General features: G+C 51.8%; 3 protein-coding genes across 3 annotated transcripts; all 3 read left to right on the top strand.

Annotated features, from left to right (window-relative positions):
• Positions 1-904: 904 nt before the first annotated feature.
• CTHT_0071350 (ATP-dependent RNA helicase-like protein) lies at positions 905-3,364 on the top strand (the record flags this gene model as incomplete). The annotated part of the gene is made up of 7 exons (XM_006697342.1): positions 905-993; positions 1,094-2,223; positions 2,284-2,391; positions 2,645-2,821; positions 2,910-3,038; positions 3,097-3,249; positions 3,303-3,364. The coding sequence occupies 7 exons, from the start codon at positions 905-907 to the stop codon at positions 3,362-3,364; spliced, it is 1,848 nt and encodes a 615-aa protein (XP_006697405.1).
• Positions 3,365-14,917: 11,553 nt separating this feature from the next.
• CTHT_0071340 (uncharacterized protein) lies at positions 14,918-16,436 on the top strand (the record flags this gene model as incomplete). Its single annotated transcript, XM_006697341.1, has 3 exons — positions 14,918-15,905; positions 15,982-16,347; positions 16,402-16,436. The coding sequence occupies 3 exons, from the start codon at positions 14,918-14,920 to the stop codon at positions 16,434-16,436; spliced, it is 1,389 nt and encodes a 462-aa protein (XP_006697404.1).
• Positions 16,437-20,511: 4,075 nt separating this feature from the next.
• On the top strand, positions 20,512-21,927 carry CTHT_0071330 (uncharacterized protein; the record flags this gene model as incomplete). Its single annotated transcript, XM_006697340.1, has 1 exon — positions 20,512-21,927. One exon carries the CDS (start codon positions 20,512-20,514, stop codon positions 21,925-21,927), a length of 1,416 nt encoding a protein of 471 aa, XP_006697403.1.
• Positions 21,928-22,418: the final 491 nt, after the last annotated feature.

The following is a 22,418-nucleotide window of genomic DNA, read 5'->3' as shown; positions in this document are numbered from 1 at the left end:
AATCCGCTGTGGTTTCCGTAACCTTGTTCGAACGGCAACGAAGGCGGTGAGCAGTCTTTTACGGTAGCGACATCCGTATGGACCTGATGCTTGTATAACATCGTTTTCATATGACCGCGGTATTTATCTCTCCAAATGGCGCAGGGTCCTCAGCAATTAGAAATCACATGAAGGAGAGAATTGCCTTTTAGGCAGTTGCGTCAATATCCTGTGATGCACAACCAGTTTCGATAGCACAGTGCGGCATCATCTGTCAAAGCTTTGAGCGTGACCCCGGCCCAGTGGATTACTGCCTTAGGCAGAGACGGTTGGCTTGGGTGTCTTATCTGCTTATCGCTCTCCTCCAGACCCCCAACGAGGCAAGGTACCTGCCTGCAGGGAGAAAAAAAGTTTGAGCAGAAGCACCCGCTATAGCAAGGGCCCAGAAAAAAAAATTCCCGGGAGGCGATTCTTGAGAGGACCCTCCCTTCTCTCTTCTTCCCTTCCTCAAAAACATTGCCGCCTCGCCCGAAACTTTTCAATCCAACTTTTCCCATCCCACTGCGAAGCGTTGTGCTCATCGCATAGGTGCAATCTCGTTCATTCATTTTGTTTCGGCGCGACGGCCATTTTCCGAGACGTCGATCAGAAGCTTTTCCAAGCCGCGACGTGCACGTTCTGGTCGGCCTTTGGCGTGTCGCTTTTGTTTGCTGAACACACGCCGCTCTTCTCACTTCTCACTTGTCATTCTCCAAGCCCAACGCGCCAACGCCGGTCTCCCGACCAACTCAGCCAACCCGCGCGCTTTTTCTAGCGGCTTTTCAGCTGGAAAGACTCGGTCGCAACCCAGCGTTTCCCGACTTCTCGACCGCAACATCATCATCCTCGCACCCATCCCAACTTTTCCAGCATACTAATCGCAAGCATGTCTTCCTACGGCGGCGGTTACTCTGGCGGTGGCGGTGGTTATTCCAACAACTACGACCGCAACGGCGGTTACTCCAACGGTTATTCGTATGTTTTGGGACCTCTTGTGCTCATGCATCGCTCGTCGCGTCTCGCGATAAGCTTTGTTTCTAGATTTGAACAGGTGCTGATGCGTGATTTGATACAGCGGCTCTAATGGCTATTCCGGCGGCGGTGGTGGCTATGGCAGCCACGGCAGCCGCAGTTACGGCGGTGGTGGTTACGGTGGTGGTTATGGCGGTGGTGATCGCGGTGGTGATCGCATGGCCGGCCTTGGCTCCGGTTTGCAGAAGCCGAACTGGGATCTTGCGACTCTCCCTAAGTTTGAGAAGTCTTTCTACAAGGAGCACCCGAACGTCACTGCCCGTTCCATGGCCGAGGTCGAGAAGTTCCGTCGCGATCACAACATCACTGTCTCTGGCCGCGACGTGCCAAAGCCCGTTGAAACCTTCGATGAGGCGGGTTTCCCCCGATATGTGATGGATGAGGTTAAGGCTCAGGGCTTTCCCGCCCCCACGGCTATTCAGGCGCAGGGTTGGCCCATGGCTCTCTCTGGTCGCGACGTTGTCGGTATTGCCGAGACTGGTTCGGGAAAGACTTTGACCTACTGCCTCCCCGCTATTGTGCACATCAACGCCCAGCCTCTCCTTGCGCCCGGAGACGGGCCAATCGTCCTGGTTCTCGCTCCCACGCGTGAACTGGCGGTTCAGATCCAGCAGGAGATTAACAAGTTTGGCAAGTCCTCCAGGATTCGCAACACCTGCATCTACGGCGGTGTTCCCAAGGGCCCCCAGATTCGCGATCTACAGCGCGGCGTTGAGGTGTGCATTGCCACGCCTGGCCGTCTGATCGATATGCTCGAGTCTGGCAAGACCAACCTTCGCCGTGTTACTTACCTGGTCCTCGACGAGGCTGATCGCATGCTTGACATGGGTTTCGAGCCTCAGATTCGCAAAATCATCAGCCAGATTCGTCCCGACCGTCAGACCTTGATGTGGTCTGCTACGTGGCCCAAGGAGGTCCGCAACCTTGCCGCTGACTTCCTCACGGACTTCATTCAGGTTAACATTGGCTCTTTGGATTTGGCTGCCAATCACCGCATTACCCAAATTGTGGAGGTCATCTCTGAGAGCGAGAAGCGCGACCGTCTGATCAAGCATCTCGAAAAGATCATGGACAGCAGGGATACCCAGAACAAGTGCCTGATCTTCGTTGGCACCAAGCGTGTTGCCGACGACATCACCCGTTTCCTGCGCCAAGACGGCTGGCCTGCGCTTTGTATGTTTTGCCCTTGCCCGGCTCAAACTTTTAAGCACTTTTAGCTAACCATTTTCGCAGCCATCCACGGCGATAAGCAGCAGAATGAGCGTGACTGGGTCCTCGACCAGTTCAAGACGGGCAAGAGCCCCATCATGGTTGCCACCGACGTCGCTTCGCGTGGTATCGGTATGTGTTCCCCGATCCCCCCAAAACTCCCACCCTGCGAGCGGTTATCCTCCGTGGGCACTCGTCCAGCATCAACGTGTGCTGTGCTTTACTCTATGTCTAGGGGCTTCTCGATTGCGCGAACTTGCCTGACCCCGTGTCCACAATGGTCTTGCCTGAGCGGCCCCTCGGATTTTGGGTGACGTGGCAGAGACTGTCTCTCTCAGTGCTGCGCCCGTGATTCTTCTCTTGTACCTCCGTATGTGTCTTTAAGGGTACAAGCGTGGAGTAGGCATCGACTTGACTTTGATCAAGCTTGTGTCTCCCAAGATCCCCAAGGCCCAAGGACCTGGAGCTTTGGACCTCCCCGGCATTTACCGCAACGGACAGCCCATCTGCCAAGGAGGAGAGTACAGCCGAGCAGGATCACGAAACATACTTAAGACATCCCGTGTCCTCCATCACCCGTTGCTTGCTGGATTGTTGCTCTACATGCACGTCCAAGCTTGGTGTTGTCGTTGCTAACCTGTTCAATTAAGATGTGCGCAACATTACTCATGTGATCAACTATGACTATCCCAATAACTCGGAGGACTACATCCACCGTATTGGTAGAACTGGCCGTGCTGGTGCTAAGGGCACAGCCATCACTTTTTTTACCACTGAGAGTGAGTTGCCCTCTCGAATCTTTTGTTCTCTGACGAAGTCTGCTAACTTTCCAAACAGACGCCAAGCAGGCCCGTGATCTGGTAAGTGTGCTGCAGGAGGCCAAGCAGCACGTTGATCCACGGCTCCTTGAGATGGCCCGGTACAGTGGCGGTGGTGGAAGCAGCCGCTATGGTGGCTACCGTGGCCGCGGCGGTGGAGGATACCGCGGCGGTAAGTGGGTTTTCCGGTTCTCACACAAAAGACACCAGCTGACCGTGTAACAGGCCATCGTTCCGCCGCTCATAGTGGCGCTAATGCCGTCCCTGTCGCCAATCGCCGTTGGTAAGCAGTGAAAATGCCAACGCGTAGGCGACGTACAAGACTTGTCTCATCGCCGTAAGAGTGCGAAAACTCCTCTACCCGGGTCCTTTTCCGTGACTACTGGGTTCAACATCCCGCGGCATTCCCGACATTTCTCGGCATTACGGCGTTTCTTGTAGATGGGGTTCGGTTAGAGATCGGTTCTTTCATTTGAGGCGACGACCATGCCAGTAGTACATGCCCTGCACTCTGCTGGTTTCTTTTTTTGTTGCCTGACATGTCGGTTTACATGTGGGCTGGGCTAAGAACGGCTATGGCTCCTTTTTTTTATTTAATTAGCTGCCCTGGGTTGTTTCCCTTTATCAAGTCCGTGGAGAAGGGGAAAAAAAGGGTGTCATGACGAAAGTGCCTTTTCTTCTCTTTTGCCGGGAAACTTGGGAATACACATGAAATGAGGCTCATGGAGATACAGGGTCTCTCACTCAACTTAGTGCCTTCAGCTATCGTCGTTTCGGACGGTTGATTGTCGTCGAGTATTTTCTGATGACGAATCGTTCTTACCTGGAGGTCGGATTGATCTAGGTTCAGTCTGGACGGGGTTGGTTGTACGGGAAAGATCTGGGGGATTACCATCATGAAGAACTAAACTCAGTCTCTTAGCATAGTTTATTACATGTCTAGTACCCACTTTGGGCGGTGCTCTCTCTTTGGTCTCTGGGTGATGTTGATGAGCTCTAGTGAAGCGAGAATGATGATGGTATTGCTCACCTGGTCCTTGACATGTGAAAAAGCCGAGGGCAATGACTGCATCTTGAGTTTATACCTAATGCTCTTGTTAATGTGTTGAGCTGCATGGCTATGACTATGTTCCACTGAACCCAAGACAAACTAACTATCTTACGCTCTCGAAGAGCTCATGCTTTCCGACATGGCTGGTAGACTAGACCCGGAAGGAAAGAATGCGCAATATATATGGAAGTCTTGGACGGGATAGGTCAGTCGTGTTTCCGGTGTTGCACTGATACTCTCATTTCCGGTTTACTTGAGTTGTGCTGGCGCGGTTAGATTGCCACCGTGAACAAACTTTAGCACAAATCATTCCCTGAGATATCATCAAACCAACCTTTTCATCATTACAATCTTGATCACAAGTGATCAAATGTTGCCAATTTTCTTGTTCTCCTCACTGACTGTCTTCAGGAGGTCAGGTGGGATTCAGCTTTTCTCAGAGATACATGCTTAGTTGCCCTTTACATTGATATTAGGGAAGCTCAGTTTGAGAACCCTCGGAGATACCACCAAACTTTATGACCATGAAAGCGCCTGCTATGAGTTGAGCCTAAAAGACAGGTTGAGGTTGCCCAGCAATACAGAGGACTTCAACCATCGTCCTGTCCTAAGTTTATCATCCTCTTTACGGGCTACCTAACTCTTTGAAACTAACAATTGTTTGTCCCTAGTTTTCAGGGTTGAAGTCTTTCGGACAGCTTCTACGGAGCTGACCCGAGCTCACCATCGAACCTCTTGTCGGGCTTTGCTTCCTCCTCGACCGAAGGCTAAGGAAGTCGGGAAAACACACCCCGAAGACCTTGATGACCTCAAAGGCCGAGGCACCCTTCCAGTTCCCACTTCACCTCCTCATGACATTCAGATACTTCACTGCTCCTCAGCCACATTTTCCCAACCCACCGGAGCCGTTAAATAACCTTTAACATACAAACATGTTGATCGAATTTTTTTTCTATTTTTGCTAGCCGTAGAGGACTCCAAAATCTGCCTTAACCCTCTTGTGAATCAAAACACACTTTTGCTACACATTAAAACACACCACAGAAATACTGCAGCTGACTACCTGATTATCTCATCCCGCTTTGCCATGACGACTCAAGCACTGTATCAGGGACTACCCTGGCGGGGGCGGCCGCAGTACGGGTGTTATCGGTAGGAGTGGAGATGTTGGGCTGTCCTTGCTCGGGAGTGGATTCCATGGTTGGCTTTTAGATTATTGGATATTCTCTGCGTCTTGTCTTTTGCGGAGTTTTGTCGCAAACTTGCTCGTTCATAGTGAGAGCGGGAAGAGAAGATATCGTGGGACCGAGGGATTTGGTCAAGCGTTATCGTCGAGGTGGGGGCCGATATAAAAGTTCGAGATATGTAAGATTCGTTAAGTGTTGGGGGTTTTGACAATGAAACTCTTAATTTTGAACAGGAGTTGATCTTCATAAGTCAACCTTTTGAATACCTACCAGGACCTAGCAGCTGTGAACTGCCGGCGTTGGCATCTCCGGAAGATGCCGCGTAGTATAACGTGTTCCCAGGATGGGTGTGTTTGAAGGACCTGGCAAGCTGCCGGGTCTTGAACCCGGACCTCGGAAGGACTTTCCGTGATGGTGGGCACGATGATGCTCTGCATCTGAGTTTCAAGAGTTGAGGTGGTGGAATGGTGGAATCCGGATGTTGGCGGTGAATCGTCTAGTCCGTTATCGGCTATTTACTTTTTCTTTTGTCTTCCTCTCTACTTGGATTGTTCAGAAGTAATCAAAGTGATTCGGCTTTGCAAAATCAAGCAAGCCGATGAACCCTATGTTTGTTATCAATTGCCCGTCCTGTAATCGTGCCAGGTGAGCTGGATCAGGGCGTTCACCGCCCTCAAGCATAGCCTCTATCTAGGTATCCGTTGGGCGTCTAGAACATGTATCATAGCGCGCCGAGGCGTCACGATAGCCCTATGGAGTGGCTATGGAGACAGCACTGACACTTGTTTCTAGAAAATTGGGTAGGGGCGATGCGTATCCGCTTTGTGAAGATCCGAACTCTTCTGAACATGTCAAATAGGGAGCCACCCTGCTCGGAGAGGAAGGCAACCCTATTTTCGACGACCTTTTGTGTATGAGATCGAGTCGAGTCCTTAGACTAGACTTTGTTCCATATCCTGGGCACCTGAGATGCCGAGGGCCAATGCTCTTTCATATCTTCCAAATCAGTTGATACGGGCTCGACACTCCAGATCAGCTCACATTCGCCTCTAGGTACCTGGATGCCAGGGAACAGCTTGTACCATATAGTGAGGGTTCCGGGAAGCATGGTCCGGACAGACTCTTGGGTCAACAGACCCCGAGATCCATTGTTGTCATGCCAGATGTCAATCAATCACGTTGATTGCTTGTTTCCAATGTGCAAGTCGTTTGAAGACATGGCCGCCGACGATCCGGCGCCGTTACAAACGCCTGGCTGGTTCAGAAAAGCTCCCGTGGTGTCAGCTGTGTAACGGAGCCGGCCGAATAGCCCAGTCCAATCTGTGCTGAAGGGACTCAGAAGGAGGGCAGATGCAATTCGGAATCATCGGCAGCAGGCGACAAAAGGGTACATACAGCTGTCAGTGTGATTCAATGTCCTCGGCTCGTGCCAGCCCTCCTGAGAACTAGTGCCGAACTGTGACTCAGGACCTACTCACTCCCTCCTCAGCTTGTGATCACTGAGGATTTGGGCAGAAGTACCGATGATGATAGGACGGACTTATGGAATGCAATCAAAACATATGTTTCTGCCCCTCATTTCCCTCTCGACAACAGAAAAACGGCAGACATCACGGGGACTGTTTCCCTAATCCCGATCCCCGCTGCCCGAAAGCTGAAGCCCAGCAGTCTTGGCTCGAACCATATCCTTCTGTGGGTCTTGACTGGCTACCCCCTTGTTACGGAGACGCGGATTTGCTTATTCTTGATCCAATGCAAGCATGCTGCTGTGACTCCTGTACGTTGGCAGATTGGCAGGTGAATTCCTGTCGTTTCTCAATGACAAATCAACGGCTGATACACTACAACCAACATGTAGTGTACAAGTATAGAGGTAATTTGTTGACAGTATCTACGTACCGAGGCTAGGTCCATGTAGCGCTAGCAGGTGGGCGACAGGCTTGAGTGTTGAAGATCAAAACGCAAGGCTGAAAACTCTGTGCTGATCGTTTCTCACCTAACCCAGCTCACCTAGGTCAAACGTGCCCTTATAGTCTTCTTTAAAGACACAGACATATCATCATAGGTCGGTCGGTAGATATTGTTGAACAAACCTATACCAGAACTAGTCCCTAGATGGTCTTATCGCCTACCTATCCACATAGGTAGATGTACCTATCATATGTAGTGGGCGGGAAACTAGTTGCCTCAACGTTGTGCAGTTGCCACGCCGTGATGCCTACCTAGTGTAGTAACGGGATTGCGCACCAGAGGAGGTGTTCATGCGAGTGATCAAATGCCTCGGCCTTTTTGCCGCGAAGTCTTGACAAATGATTTTACAGCGGCAGCCGGGGCTAAAGCAAAGGACTGGCAGAACTGCGCCCAGCAGACGTGCATTGTTACCAGAACGACACGCTGCCGTGGGGCTTTTCGAGTGTTTGGGACCCGCCTAGGAGTTGGCACACACACAGTGGTGCCAAGCAGCGAATGACAAGGTGGAAAGGCCCAGATATTGATGTCCTTGCCTTTTCCAGCCCAGCTCGAGAAGAACCCCCCGGTCCGCAGCGCATGGAGTTTTGGAAACCCATGAGGCAATCGTCTCCACTAGAGGCGGTGTGGCGAAGTAACAGAGGAGCCCAACAGGGAGGGATTGATGATGATGATTTGCAAAGACCGGCACCGTCGCTAATCGGACAAGTTTCTATATCGTGGATCGTAGCCGACGACGATGCCAGAAGGAACGTTCCCAGGGCTTGGGCTTCTGAGGCTCGACGAGACGGTTTCACCAACACAGGCTAGGACTAAGATCTCGCGCTATCCATGGCCACACGTGGGAGCCCGATCGAAACCTGCCGAGCTAGTTGGCGGCTTGCATGCAAAGGATGCCAGCGGTGGCTTGTCGATTCAGCGCGCGTTGGTGATGACCTCCGATCCATCGCCCGGCAGTCTTCCGCATCCGACGCCGGGATATCTCCGCACACACACCGGTTCCCCTGCCGAGAGCGGTCTGCGCGCATGAAGAAAGCCGATATTTGACGTGTTGGTCGTGTTTGAATCAGCTACTCATCGGTGATGGTTTACTTTTCGGACGCGCCCCGCACCAGAAGCATCTTTTCGGCCCGGCTACAAGCACTCGTCAGGCCCGCATTTGAACTGCCAGAGGTGTGCATATGGTTATCGTCGACGAAACCGCGCATTGAACGGAAGTCCCGTTAAGGAGGTAGCGTAGGTCGTGCGGGCTGCGATGTTGTCTGCAGCCAGTGTATTGTTCCCAAAAAAATGTTGTGGGGTTTTGGAGGGGAAGCACGGGTGTTGACAACCCAACCAAAATCCCAAAATCGTCCTGGCAAGCGAGGGGCGGTGGGGCCTGATGCTAAAAATGTGGAGACTGAACGCTACCTTTCTTGCCAGGTGATAACCAATCAGAGAACTTGCCGCTGTGGCAGCCAGTCAGACCCACGCTTTTCCAAACCCTGGTACTCGCGCTCTGATGGGTCACAGTGGGCCGCGATGTGCAGTCCCGCCCACATCCCTTTGGGTCTATCCAGCCTGAAGACGAGACAAAGATGGACGCCGTTTTCCGATAGAGGGGCTCTTTCGGCTGGAGCGCCGCAGCAAGAAAGGGTCATTTGGGACAATTCGAAGTGATGTAATAACAAAGTTTCCGTGTACGTGTAAGTCGAAGAAACGAATATTTGTGTAACCAAGATGGCAAAAAGCCGTAGACTCGTTGCGATGACAGGTCTGACAAGAAAGATTGGCACTTGCCACTGTTGGGAGTGGACAGCCAGAGCTTGACCGGGCTTGGATATCTTTGGGTATTTTACGGAGATCAAGAGCAGGGTCAGCTGCAAGTTGTCTGTAAGGAGACCAAAACTGGAAATTTGTGAGATTATTGGCAACGGACATTGTTGGAAGGACTGGGAACTTCCAGTTTACTCATCACATCGGATCAGTCTTTAATGGCCATCCAACCGTCCCCGCGTTCAAATGCTGATATCATCTCTGTTCCACATCTTTCGGCCCACAAGCAATATTCATCTCGTTTGTGAGTCTGCAACAGAACCATGGAAGCTGATGATTGGCAGCAGCAATCCTCAACGTCGTAGTTGGGCATGTAGGATATCGAAATACTATGGAAGACGGAGAGAATTGAAATCTCTTTTGGAACACCAAATCGCACTGTGTCTGTTGCAACCTCGACACCCAGAACCCACCGCTTGAACCGGCATCGGATTTCCTCTTTTAGTTAGTGGATCGATGATGGCATGTTTGTATGTTACAAGCCTCTGGTGAATGGTAAGTAATGCAACACACATTGGCGTTCGCTGAATGAATTTTACCCCCCTTACCTTACTCACGAAGCCGGTATCAATACCGTGTTGGCTGGTATTTTGCTTTGACTTTCAGAAGTGATCTCGATCATGGTGAGCACGGTTTCCATGACTGTAAGTGAAAGAAAATGGTTCTAGCCATCGGATCAGGCATACAGACATTACACATCCGCTGTTTGACAGCGATCGCTGGTTGTCGGAGCTTTTCTCCCCGACGACTCGTCACCCAATCGTAGCTATCATGCATGACGTTGACCGGGTACCGCGGCAACATACCTTCCGTCTTCTCACCGCAACATAGCCTGTCATGTGCAATAGGGCAGCGATTCAGCGTCGCTTTCGCTTGGAATGGCAGTCAGCTGGCTTCCGCCGCTCGAGACGATCTCAGGCGGTACCCCAAGAAGGCAATTCGATCAGAACCCTTGCCCCTAGCACTGCCTGTTGGCAGCAGAGCATTTCAATGTACACCTTTAAACAGAACCATGACTCAAGCGACTCCGCGGGGCTTGCCAGTTCACAATCAGGGAAATATCGGGATACATTTCCCCGTATGTTCGACGCGCGATCCAAGGGCCGTTCGATCATATTGGAGTTCTCTTGTAGAGCCTCGACAAGCTAATGTTTATGCTATGCTTTCCATCCATTCAGGCAGCGCTGGGATACTTTGATCTCTTGACAATGCCAACTTCAAATGCTCTTTAATAAATAGCATCTGGTTGTGTAGCAGCTTCGAGAGCATTTCGACCGCCGAATCATATGTCTTAGGCTGCAAGACCACTGCATGCAATTTGGCCCAGCCGAACATACCACACCATCTTGTGATACATGATTTTGAGCTGCGCCTCTCCAAAACACACTAGTCCAGCCTTTCTTTTAGCGGATCCAAACTCTCGGGATTTAGTGCAAATGTATCTTACACACCTTGCGCCAACGCAGGGCGAGGATTCCGTTGCTTCATAGCGGAGCATTGCTGACCCCTGACATATTTGATTGTAAATCGTTCTGCTTATGGTGAACCAGGTCTGAACTACAGCTCTTGTGAAGGCGTACCATGAGACCTATTGGAGGTCCATGACTCTGTCAAGTTGTAAAGGCTTCTAGAGAGGCTTGAAAGCCTAGCCAGCCTACATCGCCACAGTTGAGCGCCAGACTACCCATCAAAGATGCGCCAAAACGCCTAGCCAGTACTTGGCTGACTGGTACAATCGAGGGATAATGAGGTGCACTGTATGAAGTGTGTTGGTGGCAGTGAACAGCCATCAACGGCAATCTGATGCATGATATAAACTTAACATTCCGGGTACATCAAGTGGTCAGCGACCTGCCAATTACCTAGGAAAGCTTCTCGAAAGACCAAACATTCAGCCGATGCTCCCTGTGTAACAGCAGCGGGAGCGCCATCTGCAGTAGTCAACGGGAACAAATACTTGTCCCCAGCCCTAGATGGAGACCAAGACGGAAGCCAAAGACGGGAGGACGGCATGAACCCCAAAAAATGCTGATCGCATCGCGTCATGGTCGGGGTGTTTTAGATTTTGGACGGCGTCAAACAAGATTGACCGGTTTCAAGCTCGGTCCAACGTCCCGGATACCCAGATTCCCGGATCTCCAGGACCCAAGCGCAAACCCGGACTTTTTAGCCTTGCCGCGCCATGAGAGCTTTAGTCTAAACTCTAATTCGACCGAACCTCAACCTCGAGAGGGTCAAACGAAACGCTACCGCTATCGGTGCCAAAAGATGATATAGAACACACAATGCCAGTCACAGTCTTGATTATCGCCTATTGTCGACCAACTGCATATCGTGCGTCGAGATCGTACCACCACTTCTCTAACCCTTACATTTTTGCCTATCATACGAGCGCCGAGTATTCCCTGCAGTCCCTATTAAAAATACTCCTTGGCTTTATATGCTATCCTCTTCAGGCTGTTAACCGAGCAGGGAGCCTTTGTCACTTCCAGATTGAACCGTGTCAAAATGATGCCAAAGGATTCTCACTCTGTCCCAATCTGCTATTCGCTCTCTTTACGATGGGCAGTTAAGGGTGTTTCGAATATGGCAGGCAGGGAGGGCGAACGGACGGCTGGTGCCTATCGAACACACAGTAACCCGAGATTGCTTACCACATCAAAAACAGGGGCGAACGGCTCGTCATCCAATTTGGGGACGATTGATGATGGCAACCGAAGTCGAGCTCCCGCACCCTCCCAGAAGGCGAACTACACTACCACAGCAAATGTTCCATCTCAGCGCTGCACTCTGATGCGGGAGGCCTTGGCGTCTGCGCACGCATGGCTGCGCCTTTTGCTGCATCCTGGTCGCATGCAGGTGGGCCATGAACCAGCCGTGTGTTCTGACCCAGCACTTGTTTCCCAAGCTAACATGCAGATCACCACATGTTTGGTGCTGGGAAATCGACCTAGCGCCTGGCGTTTTCGTGGCACTAAATACGGCATTATCCGAAAACAATACATACATACAAAGGAAGGAAGGTTAATAAACTGACCTGATATATGTAGACTCAAGCGAGGACTAAAAGCCAACAACATCATGGGGACATTAACACGGACACATATCGACAGTGAGAACGAGGTGCCTCTCACAAGTGAGTACCTCGACGTTATGCGTTTGAGCGGAATCAGTGTGCAGACCCTTCGTCTACCCCTCCTCACAAGTAGTCCAATCCCGACTCCATCATAGACTCCACAAAGTGCGACCTCCGCCCGGTGTGGTCAGCCAGTCACTTTTTCCTTAACCTCGCCACGGAGTCCACTTTTCCCAGCTTCACCCTCCTTTAATCTGTCCCGCCACCACATGAGCCTGGAAGTCTTTTCCCAGCCCGACAGAATGGTGAAAGAAGCGGGAAATCAGAGTGATGGTCCATACGTAATCGGGCACGTGTACACACCGGTCATTAATCATACCTTGGTCCTCGGTTCCCATACTTCCAAGCAGTGTACCCTTCCACCGTAAACTGCAATCCCATATTGCTCCCTGAGTATGTCGGTACAGACCTGGAACTAAAGCGGTACCTTACGTTGCGATAATTACACCGGGTGTAGGGACCTATGTTTGGTTACGTACCTATGTACATTTTGGACTGGTCCCTTCGACCCCAGACCTCTTTTAGCGACCTGCATGGGTTGCAACCCACGGGCGGCCAAGGCGCCATGTCATCATAGGTCCCATATCCCTGATCAGCCTCCTGAAGCAGCCGAGTCTCTTCAACATATCCGACACCATCAATGAAGTCAAAATTTCAAAAGACAGACCTGATGATACATTGATACGATGCAGCATTACGTACCGTGGATAGTTTCGGCTCCCGCATCAGGTAAGCCAGTGCGAGATTCACGCACGAGTCAGGATTGTTGCCAATGCATGATGTGGGGAAGGGACTTGGCAGGCAATTCCACCCGGGCGGGATCCTTGCTTGGTTGGTACAAGTGGGCACACAGCTGCAGGTGGGTCATTAGGACGACCAGGGGTGTCTGTCTTCAACTTCCTACCCATAACCCCGGGCCAATACCATTGTTCTTACAAATTACATGGGCGATACCTGAGCTCGCAGGCCAGGAAGAGCCAGGGAGAGATTACGCATCTTGATTCTCTGCTAAAACTTAGCTGGGGAGGCGAATCTGAGTCCTGCGCAGGTGAGGGAAAGGCGAAAATAAAAGAGAAGGCAAAGTGTAAGGCAAGAAAGAGAACCAAGAGCAGCTGGACCGTCTGGACACGAGCACGGACCACTTGATTCGCACTCGGGATCTGGGGCTCTTTAATGCGCCCACGAACCGGCCGATTTACAAGAAAGTGCTGTCCACGGGAATCGTGAATCGTGTTGTGTGTCGTGGGTTCGTCACTGTCATTGATTTACCTCCAATCTCCAGCGGCCAGGTCTTAGCACAGCCAGAGCTCCTCGAGCTGTTTTTTTTTTTTTTTTTGCAACTGCACGGCACCTGGACCTGGGAGTCTTGTCGTCGACTCCACTCTTCAAAAGAGCCACAACTTCAGCCCCTCTTTTTTGGCCAGCGCGGGAAAGCGCGTGGTGGGCACCCCCCCCTCTTTTCCTGGTTCACTCGAAAGCCTGCCTGGAGGAGGACTGCGACTACCAGCGCGACCCGAAGCCAAAGCAGACAGCAGAGAGAGCGCAAGGCCAGCGACCCCATTTCAACTTTACCTCCACCCTTCCCCACTTCTTCGGTATAAAATCAATCCTTCCTTTCCCGAACGGGTCCATTTTCTCCGAATCAGTCACGCATTAAGGCCCGTGACAATCTGGCTCATCTCATTGCCGTGGGCGTTGAGGACACGCTGAAATCGAGCACCTAGCCGGTCGGCGCGTCGAATTCTGGGCGTCATACCCCGTTGTTCACAGCAACGCAGCACGCAACATCGAAAACACGCGACAGAGAACCCGGCAGTCGGGTGCCGCTCAGACCCGGGAACCGCAGAACCGTAGAAGCGCAACAACGCTAAGCCATAGCTCCAAGGAACCTGGCGCTGGAACCCTCGCTGCGGCTCCGCTGCTCGAGTGTTCACGCTACGTTAGCGTCTCCGAATCTCGCGCTAATTTTTTTGGGTGTGGAACACCCAAACCCAAAGACACCCGCAACCCCAGATCAGCCTGCCCTTCCTGATTCGACTCACGCTAAAAAATTAGTGCTGGTCCCTCTTTTGGGTCTTCTCCACCTGTCCAGGGTCGACGTGCTACGGTGCTCCACGCGTCAAGTCAGCAGCTCCAGCTAGCTAGGCCTTTGATCTGATTCACGATACCTATATCACGGCGCCCACATCGCCAAAGAACAGCGACAGGAATTAAAACGGAAAGGCTTAGCACCCTGAGCATCGCCATCCCGCCTCTCTTGTTGTCTTCTCTCTTGTCAGCTCACGTATATACATATCGTACATACTTTACATACCATATACGGATCCTCCCGCTCCGTGTCTTATCCTCTTCAGTACTATCTACCTACCCGGCCTGTCGACCACCAGCCCGCGAGCCGGCTTGAGCTCATCGCCCCTCTCTCCCATCTGCGACAAAAACAAGGATTGGCGGCGCTTGCCCACCACACCCACAATCGATCCCGAGCGACTGAAGGACAGGGACTGTCGTCTGATTCGTCGACTTTCGGAGCTGGATACAGGTCTCTGAGTCGAGCTGTCAGCGGTGGTATGAAAACGGCCTTCACCAGATAGAGCTTCTGGTATCCCGAGATAGCCACCCGCCAACCCGCCACACTCCCTTCGCTAGTCGACGGCTCATCCCCGTCACATCTTCGCCCGTCTTTATGGAACGCGGTGCGCCCGAGTACTCGCAGTCAGGTTTGCCTACGCCCTATCCTAGCAACGTGGGCGACACCCCTGCTGAGCCTTCATCAAACACTGTAGAACACCCGTCTACTGCGCCCTACCCCGGCCAGCAGGAGGTGCGCTCTTCCAGCTATTCGGCATCAGCTACTCCTACTTCAGAGTACTCAGTCTACCCGCCCTCGTCGCGTTCGGCCTCGTTCGCCGAGCCTCTGCAGCGTCCGTATCACGCAGCTAGTAGCACTCCCAGCAGCGGAACCATGGCGCAAACAACACCAAGTCCGTTCTCTCCTCTGCTCACAGAGACCAATCATCAAAGTCAGCAGCAGGTCAAGTCTGACACGCAACTATCTTTAGATCCCGCGATTGCCGCTACCAGCCCGACCTATGCCCATCCCCCTCAGTACTCGCCCTATGCCCCTCCTCCGCCTCCGCAGGACCTTCCTCACGGCTATCAGCATCCCGGCAGCCTGTATGCCCAGCCCCGTCCCGACTGGGCCGGCTATGGCCAGCATTCTCCCAGCCCCATAACTCCCGGCCATCATGTCTTCCCTCAGACCCCGACCACGGCGGCGCCTCCGGCTCGCCCAAATCAGGTAGGTCTTGGCGTCTACCCTGCCTCTCCCTCGGATCCTCGCAGGCCGCAGACCGTGGAGCGTTGGCAAAGCGCGCAAGCCCATGCCGGCCTTTCGAGCAACCGTTCCCCTAAGCCAGCTTTGGCCTGCACTTATTCTCCCTCGAGCCGCCTACCCTTCCCAACTGGGGTGCTGACCACAGGTCCCCATCAGGTCTATTCGTTCGTGCCCATTCCCGGTGCGCAGCAACACAAGAGGCCGAGGAGGAGATACGAGGAGATTGAGCGCATGTACAAGTGCGGCTGGAACGGGTGCGAGAAGGCTTATGGCACTTTGAACCATCTCAATGCGCATGTGACTATGCAGGGTCACGGTCCCAAGCGTACTCCTGAAGGTGAGCAATCAACCCTTCTCCTGGACAGCCATCTGTCTGTCCAGGGACTCTTGTGCTGACGTGTGTTTGCACACAGAATTCAAGGAGATTCGCAGGGAATGGAAGCAGCGCAAGAAGGAGGAGGAAGCTGCCAGGAAGGCCGCCGAAGAAGAGCGTCAGCGTCAGGCTGCTGCTGCTGCTGCTGCTGCTGCTCAGGCCCAGCAGAACGGTACTGCCGACCCCTCTGCCCAGCCCGGCACGGAAGCCACACAACCCCCTCCGACGACATATGCTGCGTCTCGGCCTGTTCAGCTGCCGCCTATTGGGTACTCGACCACTCAATACCCCGCCCCTCCGTCGACCGCAATGCCTCAGTCGCTGCCCGATTACAGCGGTGGTGTCTACAACTATGGCTCTCCGGCTTCCCCGTATGGCCAACAGAACCAGCAGATCTACAGTCAGCGTAAGTCTGGTTGGGAACGCTGAGGGATCAGAGTCCTGCTGACTTGAAGTTTAGACAACGGCAACCCCCCTGCCCCTGGCCATCAATAACTGCTGTTTGTCACTCCAACTCCAATTATGAACAGCCATGATGACCAGGAATGATACCCCGGCTCCACAAATGTTACCTTGTTGATGTTGATACTTATCATCGGTATTTCTCTAATCGGCGTTCCTGGATTCAGCGCTTGCCTCGTCTTTGCCAAGAGCGGCACTAATATATGATCATCCGTAACGTAATGCGAGTTTGGATCGATCACCTTTTTGGCGTAGGCAACTACGGATCCCGGTTTACCGGATGAAGCATAAATTGCTTCTCTAATTATTTTTCAGTTTCTTTTCCCTCGCAGTCCTTGTTTTATTTTGACACTTGAGACATGTTCTCATTTTGCATGGTTCCGGGAGTGGGGTAGGGATTGCATTTTCTCTTCATTAACGGCGCCACGATTTTTGGGGTTAAGGGGGGAAGGGCGTGGATTTGGTGTTTGATACCTCCTCTCTGTACATACCTTGATTCCTCTCACACATCCTCAGACATTTCGATCCCTCAATGTTTTCTTTTCATTTGACGTGTTGCATATTCGGTGGGATGTGGCAAGGCGGGAGTGCATGAGATTGGGTGTGGGAGAAGCGATGAGATGACGATACCCGGCAGCTTTTCTTGTTTTGGACAACATTACGGGCCTATGGCTGAGGTTTCACACACTAACACATATGGGTGTTACTGGGGCCATACACTGGCAAGCCAGTAAGCAAACAGTAAGAGATAATGACGTGACTGCAATGCTGTGGTAACTTACTCGACAGCATGTCTTGTGCAGAGATATGTTGCTCAGTGTCGCAGCAAGCGGTTATATGCATAATTAATGATCAAGTATCTTGAACTTGCGGGCGTTGAGAGCAGGGGAGGTAAGATGTGTGATGTCTTGAGGCAGTCAGCTTAGGGACAGTTGGTTTCACAGACAGGGGACTTGACGCATGACGTGCATCAATCGCTGGAATTGGGTAGATAAACGAATCTTCTATGCCTTTTTCGACACAGGATTCTAGAAAACCAACTTTTCCTTTTATACATAGGGCAAATAGGCTTTCTCCGACCACGCGAGGTGTGGGCGCTGCGGTGCCATCAGGTAGCGTTAGCGTCGTGACACAAGACCGTCGGGTGTGACGGGGCGAGGCGAAAGCCAACCGAGCGCTTTTTGTGCAACTTTTGTAGGCTCGGTCTTGTTTGCTTGCAGCAGGTCGAAAACGGGGCCGGGGTGGACGGCTCAGGCAGCGCCGCTGCGCAGGTGCCGACGTCGGTAGGTGTGTTGGTGGCTAGCAGATTCTGTAAGTTGATAGATTACGCTGCCGTACATGACCCGTTGGATTGTTAGGGGGGCTTTGAGAAGGTGATGTCTTTTTCATCAATGTATGGCTTTATGTCATTGTTTTCTTGCTATGTAATTCCATCCTTCTATCAAGCTCTAAACGGGCGAACAACACCGAACTGCACGCCATGCTTTAGTGTTGACCCGACAACTTGGTAACGGAACGCAGACATCACCTGGCATCCTTTTTAGCTTCATACAACTCGGTCAGCCATCCGAAACAGCCGAACAAAAAGGATGGAACGGTACCGACCTCACCCCCCCCCCCTGGCCTGTCCACCAACCCACGTGGTTTTGTCAGTAACGGATGGACCGTCCGCTCGGGTCGGCCTGAGACAAGGCTAATTCGCTAGCGCTGGTCGATCGATGGAACGGACGGAATCATCCGTTCTGGTAGGTGGTTGCTTGCTTACAACATGCTATCGTTGGTGACCCAGTCGGTTCGGATGTATGGTGAGATGTGTTTGTAGGTATTGTCTTGCTTGAAGAGGAAGTATGCATTGCGCTAGGTGTATTACTGGTTGACTGCAGCTCAGCGTCAGGCCCTGACAGTTAATTATTCTTTGTCTCTTCAACCATATATTCTAACTGTACGTAAGTGCGGGGCAGCTGGGTTATCAGAGTGGTCTTAACCCCCATCCAGAAGTACCTGCACCACCCGTATACCGAGTTGTCTTGTTGGTGTTGGTATAAAAGTGAAGACAGCAGCTTCTCCTGCATAGACGGGTTGCAACTTGCAAGCCAAGGTTCCTGTTCCGGTCTGGGCACAGCAGCAGCGGACGCGGGGACGATATACTTGCCTACCTATGCATGCAACTCAGTTCGGGCTTGTCCCCGACGCCCCTCCACACCAGCACCACGGTTGCTTGCTCTCTGGCTTACATCTTACATTAGTGTGTACATAGCCGTCGCTTCACATACAGTAATTACTTTAGGGGCCTAAGATGCATCACCAAGAAAAGACAAGACGTACCTTACACTACGTTGCATGTACATTAAATACTTACAAATAAGCTTTACATTCGCGCTAAGTTGGCTTTGTGTAACAACACTATTCCGTACCTGCCCCTTGTCCCCGTTGAAATACGCGAGATGGTGGTATATTGCTGTTCTTGGCTGCCGCCAAAGGTGTATGTTTGTTCTCGGCTCGGTTAAGTGCGCTAGCGTTTCGGGAGCGGTTAGTTGTGAGGAATTGGAGCGTCACATATGGACGTCACACCCGGTATTCCTCATGTCGGGTTGTAAAAGCATGAAGGGGGGATAATTGAGCTTTTAGCGCTGTCTGCAGGCTTCAATCCGGCCGAGGAGGTGCAGGGTTGTGGTTCTATGGTACAACATACTGCTCGAGGAGGGCAATATATGTTTGAAGGCTCAAGAAGATGTTACAATGCCTTTGTGTCGGCGCCCACACTAATCAGCTCTGTTGGACGCGACACATCATGTCACCTTCATGGGCTAAGATGGCTCACGTTGGATTCTTTGGAATAAGGCAAGCAACTCATCCTGCTAATTGGTCATTTTGCAGTATATAGAAAGACAATTGTTTCCTTAGTAAAAAGCCTTCGAACATGCCTCGATGTATAGTGACTTCTTCCAAGCAGATGCATCTGAGGAAAGGATAGGACTCTACGAGTCACTCTCAACAGACCCATGAACCGACATAAGCCGAAAACGGACGATTTCTTCTCACCTGCTGTAACATGCGCAGCCCATCAACAGCCCCTGGGAGTAACCATCCCAAACTCCACCTCTTCCCCAGCCCGGAGGATCTCCCGACCCTTGTTTGGATTTTCCTCAACAGGGAAAAACGGTGAGCAAGTGACCGATCCATCTGATCTAGTCGGGCCAGGTCGGCTTGGGATGCAACATGCCTGACGAGCCCCTTGTCGAGTCACGCAAACAAGCTTTCTTTTATTTTCGCTCATGCCGACCGGCATGTTCCGAAAGCTGATCTGATCACCTGTTTCCCCAGTTTTGCAGGGGACCAGGTGACAAAACAAGCTTTGGGCTAAAGGAAGTTGACGTGGATGAATGGAGTCGAGTTCGACTGGCTTCGATCTGGGGTAACTTTACGTCTACAGTATTAGTACTGTGCGGATCACGGTGTCGGTGACGGAGACGTTGGGATTTTCTGATGTTCCCTTCTGGACTTCGATCATGTAACAAGTCAAAACAACCGAGCCAATTTTTATAACAAATACGCCAAGTAAGTGAGGCAAGCTCTCATTGTTCTTTCCATGAGTTTCAACTGCACTTTGCAGGAAGATTAGGAATGTGCTTCATCGACATTGGGTCTACCTAGGTTCATCAAGAAAAGCCCGGCTGGGTACTTCCCACGAAGACGGCGATTCTTGTAGCAAGACCTTGAGTAAAGTCAGGCTGCCATCAGAGAGTATCGTAACTAGCTTTCACAATTAATTTGAAGCACCGGATAGGGTCGTTGTTGTCGAGGCTCCCCAAGGTCAAATTTGTCGGCTGAGCAGAAGTCCCTGTGCTCACTAGTTGGTGAACTGACCTGCAACTTCAGCGAGGGGCATCTGCGAGAATTCATTGTGTCAGCACAGCCTATCTCAGCATTTCGATAAAGTTCGAGACTTCATCGTGGTAGTATAATCATGGAAGAAGACAAGATGCCTCTCCTGGAAGGGGAAGGCACTTCTTCAGTTCCCTCCTACACCCGGACCACACACCCAGCATCAACTCAAAACTCCTGCAACAGACGAGAGTTCCTTAAGAAAGGCGATATTTTCCGAACAATGCATCTCCCAAACGACCTCATCATCGGCCTGGACACCATCGCCATGACCACAAGTAAGAGCCTCACAGGATTTCGCGACATCCCCCCAGGTGCACACTTCCTCTGGCTCCAGCAGCCCAATGGTATTTCTCGCTGCGGCTACTGGTTTATCACGGAGCGTCATGGCACAGTGAGGGTCAAGAAGTGGAATAGGTTCCATGAGGTGCTGGCAGAGCCTACGGCGCAGGAGGTGCGTAACATCGAGGCTAGCATCGAGACAACGTATTTCAGCCTGCAACCATATAATATCTACGAGCAGCAGAAGCAGCAAAAGAGTCCAAACACAGAAACGATCTTTAATCCGAGCTTAGTCCCACAATGGGCACGAACCCAAACCCTGCTGTGGCACACTCTCACCTGGGCTATTTCAACGCCCTTCCTCGAATGCATAACCGGCAAAAAGGGCGTCAAAGAGTACCTCGTCGATTCAACAGACTGCGCGAAAGAGATCATCAAGGACTCATCTCATCAAGAACCCATCTTTTCAGCCAGCAAGCCCCTTTTCAACAGCACCAGCAGCGAGTTCTCCTTTTCCTTCACCCAAGACTTTCGCGACCTGCAATTTTTAGACGCTGCCGGATTAGCAGACACGAAAGCCAGCGTATCAGACACCACGCCACGTATCCTAGCAGCGCTGAACAATGGCAAATCTACTACCCGGGACATCCTCGCCGAGCTGCAGTTCACCTTCATCACCGGCACGCAACTAAGCAACTCAGCTTGTCTAGACCAGTGGTGGAGTCTCGTCCTCAAGATCCTACTTCGTGCACATGCTCTTGCAGTCTCGCACCCCATGCTTGCAAGGGACCTTATCCTGACGCTGCATGCGCAGTTGTACTTTACGGAGAATTATGTTGGCGAGGCGTCGCAAGCTAGGGATTCACAGGACGGAAAGAACAAGGACGTGGGCGCGACAGAGCCCGGTAGTGGGAGACGAAACGGTCCCAATGCCGACAGATTGCTCTACCAGTACCGACCGGTCAACCGTCTGCGACTGCGTCACGCACTGGCGGAGTATAAACGCCGGTTGAGAACACACGGAGTGATTTTGGAGAGTAACTCTGACTCTGGCATCAGCGCCACGATCATCCAACAACAAGAAGAGGAACGAGCAGCGCTAGCTCATGCTTGGGAGGAGCTAGAATCGTGGTTGTGGAGGTGTGGGTGGGATTTGGGGAGGGTTGAGGGGGAGAGGGATGCTGGGAGGAAGGAGATGGAGGAGTTTGGTAGGGGAAATGGGTTTGATGGAAGTAAAGGGAAGGTTATGAGGCAGTGGCCCGGGGATAGTGAGGATGAAGATGAGGATGGTATGCCTGTTGTGGTGGAGCTGGATGAGAATGGGAGAGAGGTTGGGTTGGTTTCTTTTAGGGATTGATGGATGACGGGGTAAGGCATGGGCGATCTTGGGTGTATATTGAGAATTCTATGGGCTTATTTATAAGAAGTATATATTATTGAAATGGAAAAATGGAAGAGCTGGGAAGTTGAGCAGGTAGATAGAGGGGACGTGATTAAGAATGCAAAGGGGTGCAGGGCAAGTGAGCTATGCCCGAAGCGTTCGGTAAATTATCTTCGGATACGAATTTGATACAACGATAACTACAACTGCCGACAAGACAGATCCAAGGTTCACCCATCGAACTGAAAATAAGGTACCTTCACGACTCACTCGTAATAAGGTTCTTCTCACCCGAACCCCTTAGCGAGAGATGATGTCTCCCTTCGGGTACGGGACCTGTTGTTCCCACTGCCTTATCTCACCAGCCCCACATTCCTCGACGTCACCTCTCCCCGCCGACTCACCGTCTCATCCCTCTCCAACAATGTCACATGCTCATGTGTGCCTATTTCTCCCTCATAAACCCA

Source organism: Thermochaetoides thermophila (assembly GCF_000221225.1).
Source record: "Thermochaetoides thermophila DSM 1495 unplaced genomic scaffold scf7180000011822, whole genome shotgun sequence".
NCBI lineage: Eukaryota > Fungi > Ascomycota > Sordariomycetes > Sordariales > Chaetomiaceae > Thermochaetoides > Thermochaetoides thermophila.
This window is presented reverse-complemented; position numbering and strand designations above follow the sequence as displayed.